The 8,004-nt window shown below is 55.5% G+C and overlaps 1 protein-coding gene across 3 annotated transcripts in view; it reads right to left on the bottom strand.

The window, feature by feature from the left end:
- Positions 1-319: 319 nt before the first annotated feature.
- The window catches only part of UNC5B (unc-5 netrin receptor B), a 47,524-nt gene continuing 39,839 nt past the window's right edge, over positions 320-8,004 (bottom strand). For 2 of the 3 annotated variants that reach the window (XM_079312980.1, XM_079312982.1), the window contains exons 7-17: positions 7,264-7,428; positions 6,618-6,650; positions 5,959-6,153; positions 5,301-5,696; positions 4,646-4,733; positions 4,394-4,562; positions 4,075-4,308; positions 3,100-3,249; positions 2,726-2,890; positions 2,460-2,647; positions 320-1,778 (exon numbers count right to left, since the gene is read on the bottom strand). In XM_079312980.1, the coding sequence (XP_079169106.1) occupies positions 1,613-1,778; positions 2,460-2,647; positions 2,726-2,890; positions 3,100-3,249; positions 4,075-4,308; positions 4,394-4,562; positions 4,646-4,733; positions 5,301-5,696; positions 5,959-6,153; positions 6,618-6,650; positions 7,264-7,428 (1,949 nt within the window). In that variant the 3' untranslated portion in view covers positions 320-1,612. The remainder of the gene's footprint in view (positions 1,779-2,459; positions 2,648-2,725; positions 2,891-3,099; positions 3,250-4,074; positions 4,309-4,393; positions 4,563-4,645; positions 4,734-5,300; positions 5,697-5,958; positions 6,154-6,617; positions 6,651-7,263; positions 7,429-8,004) is intronic. The other variant, XM_079312981.1, reaches the window with a different exon arrangement.

Here is an 8,004-nt window from a genome sequence, read left to right as displayed (position 1 = left end):
AATACTGAAAGCTCCTCCTGAGCTGCCCCATGCAGGTGATGCTCTCCAGGCTCCCTGAGTCTGCTCCAGCACCTTGTGGGATTCCACAACACCCTGCAGCCAGAGCAGGACATGCCCCTAATACTTCCACTGATGGAGAATCCACAGCCTGGCCGTGTGACCTAGTCTAATCCTGAGCTTACCACCCCCTCCCCATTTTATTTATTTATTTTTTTAAACAAATTTCTAAGATACAGCACTCCTTGAGTAACTATTTCTACCTGCAGGCAACCTAATTTTTTTTACCTTCATCAAGGTAATAATTTTTACCTTCATTTCTGTGAGGAACCTTGTTCCTGCCTACCTCTTGGTTACTTTCCATTCACCCCACAGCTTCTCCATTGTTTTAAAAAGCCTATTCCAGGGAAAAAACAGGAGCTGCAGTGAGGGATGGAAGCCTGAGCACTGCTCACAATGTGACGAAAATGCTCAGCCTGGTTTGCAGCTTGGCAATACCAGAGCATCCCTCCCTGAATCCGTGCTGAAATACTGCATCAAAATCCAGGCAGGACCTGAAATGGAGGGTTTGAAGTGGCCACTCTGCCAGCCTCTGCTCTCCACAGCTGTTCATCACCTCCCTCTGACCCCCAAGCCCAGGTTTGGGGTGCTCACTGCAAGATCCTGCTGGGTTTACATCATCTCCCCCCCTCCCCTTTAGCCTCGAGTCCGGACTGAAATCTTTGGTTTGCACTGAAGTTATGCAAATGAAGGCGTGGTCATCCTAAAAAGCTCCCCCAAACCATGCCAGGGGAGAATTCATTAAAAACACCCATTTCTGGATGCATTCTCCCCACCCTGAACCCTAAATAAAAGGCAGCATGCCTCATCCCTCCTTGCAGGTGGAGTGGGATCCATCATTCCTGCTGCCAGGGAAAAGGGAGTCTGCAAGGACAAAAGCCTTGGGAAAGGTCTGAGCTGGCCCTGAACCAGAGGGGTGGAGAGGCACTGCACCCTCCAGACTCCCTGGGGATCCCAGGATGTGTAAACATGTTTTGCTCAACTTGGATCACACGCTTTTCCCTACAGGAGTGTGTCCATTGAAATCTCTCTCTCTGCCACCCCTGACCACAGCGACACTCTTGCTCTCAACACACCGAAAAAAAAGAGATTTATAAATCTGTCTTTTTTTTCTTTTTTTTTTTTTTTTTTTCTTTTTAAAAAAGGACACATCCAAAGATCTGGATAATAAATTATTTGCGTTTCCTAAGAAACTTTTTTTTTTTCCTTTTTTTCTTTCCTATTTGCCTGAAGCCTTTGACAGAAGTTAAGCCTGGATTGCATTCGTCTCTATTAAAGGAGGAGGGAGAGAACCCAAAAAGAAGAAGGAAAAAGGAAAGCCCCCATCCCAACTCGAGAAAGCCCTAACTCCTCCCCATGCCACGAGGAGGAGGATGCTGTGTAACACTTGGATTGCTTGTAAACTCTGAGGATGGGTCTCTAAGGCTGACAGTGATGCGGGAGAAGCACCAGCCTCTCCCCGCTCAGGACGGATGTGCCTCCCCCTGCCACGGAGGGAGGACCTTTCCTCACCCCCTGCTTCATGCTCCTGGCCCCCCAGGCGTGGGGAGCACCATCAGCAGTCCCCCTCGGTGGCCATGGCCACCAGCATCTCGCTCTTGCCCATCTCCTCTAAGGCACTGGCCAGGGTGTTGAGGTCGCCGTCGTCCTGGTGCTCGGCTTCCCACAAGTCCAGGAGCACCCCAGTGGGGCTGGCTTTGGTGGCAAAGTAGTTCAGATACCTGAAAGGGAGAGGCAGAACAGGGTTGGGCTGCTGTGGTGCCCTCTGGATCATCCTGTTTGTTTCCAAGCCTGTTTGGGACACAAACTTTGATGGGAATGCTGAAACACAAATGCTAAAGCCCTTGAGAGACTGTGTGCAAATTTTAGAGCTGGTATCCATGCAAAAGCAATGTAAGCTTTGCTGTGCTGAAAGCACCCCTTCTCCCATTGGTGCTGGGACAAATCCAGGTGGGAAGCAAAGTCCCTGATGAATACGGGCCATTCAGAGTGACAGGAGACACAGGACTGTGGCACACATGGATGGCAGAATTGTTTGGGTTAGAAGGGTCAACCACCTAGTTCCACCCCCTCTGCCATGGGCAGGGGCTCCTTCCAATATCCCAGGTTGCTCCAAGCCCCATCCAACCTGGATCTGAACACTTCCAGGCATGGGGCAGCCACAGCTTCTCTGTGCCAGGGCCTCACCACCCTCAGGGCAAGAATTTCTCCCCAGTATCTCATCTACCCCTCTCCTCTTCTAGTCTAAAGGACAGAGATGGATATAGCCATGCAGAGCTACATCCCCATTTATGGATGGACCTGTACAGCTGGACACAACCCCACAGGCTGTCTGCAGCTGACAGGGAGCACAGAGTGAAGGGGGCACAGGAAGGGAAAGCAAAGCCTGGGGAGAGACCCACCGGTCCATGGAAAGCTTCTGGGCCAGAAGTCTCCAGTCGTTGCCCCTGGAGTTGGGAGCATCCAGGCTGTTGCAGATCTTCTGCCGGATGGAGAGGGGGATTTTGAAGGCGTAGGGTCCCACCTGGGTGGTGCTGGTGCTGGTGGCACCGCTGTGGTGGGAGCGGAGGGTGTCAGAGGAGCTGCCGTGCTGGAAGAGCAAGGAGAGGGTGAGATATGCCACTGAAACATCCCAGTGTGCTGCCCCCCTCACCTCCCCCCTGCTCACCTCTCCCAGCGTGACGTGGAGCTGGAAGATTTGCCCTTCCCCTTCCACTTGCCGGACGCAGATCTTGCAGGTGAGCTCGGTGGAGGCCTGGCTGTACCTCTCCAGAGTGAAGGTGCAGTGCAGAGCCCGCTGGCTGCCACTCCAGATGTGGTAGAAGGGGATTTCCTGGGGGCCACCAAAGCACAGGGCTCAGCAAAGGCTCCAGCAGCTCCCATGGAGATCCCACGTGGAGATCCAGCCACCCCATGAGGGATGAGATGGGACAGCAGGGCATCACAGAGAGCATCCCACCAAAAACACCCTTGCTCCTCCATCCCTTTGTGAGACACCCACAGCCCTGTGGTGCCTGGCTGGAGCTGTGCCCCCAGCCTCACCTGGTACTTGGCCAGCAGTTTGCTCCTCCACAGCGCGTGGGGGATGTCGTGGATGGAGAGGCGCAGGTTGTGGTAGCTGTCCTTGAAGGGCAGGGGCTTGGGTTCCTCCAGCAGGTATCCTCCCAGGGTCCTCTCCAGCTCCAGCACCTCCTGGGGGCAGCAGGACAGGCAGGGTGAGGCCAGGAGAAGGGCAGGGGTTGCTCCTCTGCCCATCTCCGTGCCCAAAGCCAGCAGGAGCGGGGAGAGGGGTTGTCAAAAAGAGCCAACAGCTGCCTCAAGCCCATGGAGAACAGATTTTGCCACCCCAGCAGAATTTGCCAGCTCATCTCATACACCAGCCCCACGTAAAACTTGAATTTCCTAATATGAGCATCCATAAATGCCTCTGTGCTCCTTGGAGAACACCAAGCTCCCTTGAACACCAAGCTCCCTTGAAGGGTGCCGCTCAATCTGTTTTAAACACCATCCCTTCATCACACCAGCAGCTTTTAGGAGAAAAGAAACAAGCCAGGAGCCAGAGCCCCACCTAGAGACACCACTTCAATCCCATCAGGATCCACTGGACAAGTCACAGGGAATCAAACAGCCACAGCACTGGTGGGTCCAGGCAGCCAAAGCATCTGAACTCCAGCTTCCCATGAATCACCAAATATTATCTACACCACAAAACCTTTCCACAGCAGGGGGAGGCATGGATCCATGCAGGATCTATAAAAAACCTGCCCCTCAGCAGCCAAACCTCTCGTGTAATGCCTGCAGGAGGGGTCCCAGCAGAGGAGCTACGCAACACTCTCCCTGTTTCCTTGGCAGAGGACGAGGAAGGACAGGCAGAGCAGTAAACACCTCATTATTTCACTGTGGTCACTTTGCAGGCAGTTGCATCAGGTTGTCTGCTCCCCAGGGCCAGGCCATCCTGAGAGGCACCAGGCAGCATCCTGCTGTCAGCACAAACAGCTTTGGGAAGGGGATATTTACCTTCAGAGCGTCTGGCGTGTCCTCCAAGCAGTAGACCTTGAGGCTGTACTCCAGGGAGGTGCAGACACTGGGGGCAAAGATGGCCAGCTGGAGCCTCTTGATGGCTGACCTGGAGTAGGACTCCCCCACAAAGACATAGGTGCCCAGCTGGTCCAGCAGGACATGGCAGGACTTGGCTTCCAGCTGGCAGTAGCAGGGAGTGTTGAGGGTCTCCTCATCCAGGGTCACGACTTCCTACAGGCACACCAAGACTGAGGGTCATCCCTCCACCTAAGGGATTGTGCCCCTCTGCTGGCTGTGTCCTGTGTCCCCTCCTCACCTCCCAGTTTCCCTGGTGGGACTGTGTTTTCAGCTGGTAGATCCAGTCCGAGGAGGCGACGTCGGCACAGTGGGGAATGGTCAGGACGACGGGGCGGCACAGCAGCAGCCCCGTGGGGCCACAGCTCACTGCTGGACTCAGCACGGTCTGTGTGCCCTCTGAGGGCAGCCTGGGGAGGGACAGGGCACATAGGTTGGGCAGGGGACTCCCCTGGTGGCCAGCGAGGGGTGGGTGGCTGGTGGGGTGACTTACAGCGCGGTCTCAGCCTTGTTGAGCACCAGGTACATCTCGTAGAACTTGCCCTGGGGGATGGCCCCGTGGGGAACCAGCAGGCTGACCCCTGGAATGGCACACACGGGGGTCAGTCATGGGCAGAGGGAGAATCACACACAGAGGGGAAAATGAGGGAGAAGCCACCCTCCACCCCAGCCAGAGAGCACAGGGCAGCACGGAGAGGAACACCTCCAGATCACAGAAACATGGAATGCTTTGGGTTGGAAGGGACCCTAAAGATCACCCGGTTTCAGCCCCACTGCCTTGGGCAGGGACACATTCCACTATCCCAGGTTGCTCCAAGTCCTGTCCATCCTAACCTTTAACATTTTGGAGGATGGGGCAGCCACAGCTTCTCTGGGATGTCCCATGGCTGCACTGCTTACAAGGATGAGCCAAAAAAAAACTTTTTCTTCACTGGGAAGGAAAATCCTAATCTTAGCGGTTTTTTTGCAAGGTGCCAGCCCTGGCTTGATGGCAGGGAAAGACCAAGGCAAGCCTGAGGAGGCTGCAACCTCCGGCCTGAGATGTCTGGCTTGGGAACAGCTTTTTGAGCCAGGTTTGGGATAGCAAAGGGCTGCTCATGCAACTCTTTGATGGTTCAGCGGCCGCACAACCCCAGCCTTTGGCTTACCTGTGCCTGGCACGGTGAGCCTTCCCCCCAGGTAGCCAAAAGTGCCGCTGGCGCTGTAGCCGTGCTCCCGGGGCAGGCTGAGGAGGTGCTGGGAGCCCAGACCTTTGCTCCTCACGCTGGCAAAGTGGCCGTCCCTGCCGGTGTCCCCCGGAAAGGTGCCGGCAGCGGGGACCCCTCCCAGCAGGTCGGTGCCATCGTGCAGCCCAGGTGAGGAGGAGGAGGCGGTGGAGGAGTTGTACACCTTGATCTTGAGGCTGGGCAGGGGGTCCAGCAGGGGGGAGTTGGTCATGGGGATCTTGTCGGAGGAGTCGTGCAGGGCGTACATGGGGCCGCGGTACACGCCGGCGCTGGCCGTCAGGTCCGGCTGCATGGACGGGTGCAGCAGCTGAGGGGTGTCTGTGGGACCAGGAAACACAGCTGGAGTGAAGGCAGCACTGGGAACAGTGCTGCTGCAGTGGAAGACATCCCAGAGTGGTCGGTGATGGTTCAAAACCATCTCATTCCAGTGGAGCGGGCTGCCCTGATTCCCACCGACAACACCCGACCACTCCCATGGAGCCTTCAAAAATCCCTTGGGAGCCCAGTGAGGATCCACCCTCTCTGCTGTGACTTTTTTCCTGCCTGACCCAAGGCCAGTGAGGACCTCCATGGTTCTTACCATGCCGGGATGTCTTGAAGTTGACGGGGTGGAACCCCCCGGTCAGGGCAGCTGAGGAGTCGGTGATGTCGGTGTCGAAATCCCGGCGCCTCCTGCGGTACACCACCACCCCCACGGCCATCAGGATCACCATGAAGACAAAGATGGCCACCACCAGCCCGGCGTACAGGGCCACGTCGCCCGTGGCCTCCAGCACTGGGAGGGATTAAAGACGCAGAGGTGAGAAAAGGGGCAGTGCAACAGCAACAGACCCACCATGGCTCCCCAATCCCACCACTGACTCAGGCACGGGTGAAAAGATGTGCCCAGGGCCTGCTGGAAAGGCTGGCAAGAGGGTGGAAGGTGTTTCCTAAGAGCAGGAAGTCAAGAACAATGCCAGAGAAAGACATGGAGGTAAAGCACCTGGCCACAGTTCCTGCAAACTTCACCTGAGCACCAAGGGTCCTAAAAACATTAGGTCTGTGCAGCTCAGGTTCATGAAGCAACCCTCACATCCTAACTGAGACAACCCTGAAGAGCCCACTGGAGTTTTGGAGTGGGTTTTAGTTGTTCCAGCTACCCACCCAGCCAAGGAACCCCATGGATTCAAGAGAACAAAACCACAGGAACAAACAAACCAAACCAAAACAAAAAAATATGGCCATGAAATGAGCACTTACGGTGGCTTTTGGGCTCGTTTAGAATTCTTTTATCTGTTAGGAAAAACAAAGTTAGAAAAGAAAAAGGTGAAGGTGACGATGGGGATGAGATGAAACACAACGTGGGAGTTAAGCCAGCCTGGGGAGGGGAGGTGTGGAAGATCAGCCTCGTTCTCTGGGGCATCCCAAAAGCCAGGTAGAAGCAAGGTGACAAGGACATCCCTGTGTCCAGGCCCAGTAAAGGGAACACTGGTGTCACACAGCAGCAGGTGGCAGCATTGGCTGCCTCATACACAGGTAGCATCATCATGGCTTTATTTCCTCAAAACCACCTCCAGAACTCCCAGCAGTGACCCAGGGAAGGTGCTTTCACAGCGTGGCTGAGAATGGCTCAGAAACCCTCCTGCTGCCCTGCCCAAACCTACAGGGTCAGGGGCACACTCAGATCCCCCAAAATTCCCAGTATCTCTTCCTCCAGGCAAGAAACAACTCTGGAAGGGGCGAATCTCCTTGAAAACATCTTTGTAAAGACTCAACTTAAAACTGGGGAGGCAGCGGCCGCTCCACCAGCTCAGAGGCACGGCCAACAAAGCTCGGCTGGAGCGCCACAGCCTCAACACCTCCTGTGGCATGTCCCCATGCCCTGGCCACCCTCCTGGGCACTCACTGTGCAGGCAGAGGCCGTCGGTGCAGTTTTTGGAGTCCAGCAGCATGCCGCTGCAGTCCTTGCCGCCGTTGCGGGGCGCGGGGGCGGCGCACTCGCGGCTGCGCCAGTGGGTGCACTCGGTGCTGCACGCTGACCACTTGCTCCACTCCGTCCACGCGCCGTCCACTGCGGGCACCGGACACGGAGGGTCAGGGAAACCTTCCCAGCACTTCTTAAAGACCAGCTTGTCTCCTAGAGCAAGAGGCTCCAAGCCCAGTCCAACCTGGCCTTTGATGCTTCCAGGGATGGGGCAGCCACAGCTTCTCTGGGCAACCTGTGCCAGGGCCTCCCCGCCCTCACAGGGAAGAATTTCTTCCCAATACCCATTTAATCCTCTCCTCTGTCTGTGTGAAGCCATTCTCTGCTGTGCTGCCACCCCAGGCCCTTAAATAATCTCTCTCATGTTCCTTGTAGGTTCTCTTGAGGTACTGAGAGGCAGCAATTAGGTCACCTCAGAGCCTTCTCCTGTCCAGGCTGAACAATCCCAGCAATCCCAAGCACAGCTTGGGATGTGTGTTGGGTTGATGTGGCCAGAAATGTGTATTCTATCACCATCTGCTAAACCAGCTGGGGTGGTGATTTCCTTATCTCCGTGGCACATATTCTCTGCTAATGGGCCATCTTTAAACCAGCTGGGGCAATCATCTTTATCTTTCCACAACCCATCCTCCCTCCAGGAGATATCATCTGCTGCTGGGACAT

Source organism: Erithacus rubecula (assembly GCF_903797595.1).
Source record: "Erithacus rubecula genome assembly, chromosome: 9".
In the NCBI taxonomy this organism is placed as follows: domain Eukaryota; kingdom Metazoa; phylum Chordata; class Aves; order Passeriformes; family Muscicapidae; genus Erithacus; species Erithacus rubecula.
Note: the sequence above shows the minus strand (reverse complement) of the source record. Positions and strands in the feature narration are given on the sequence as shown.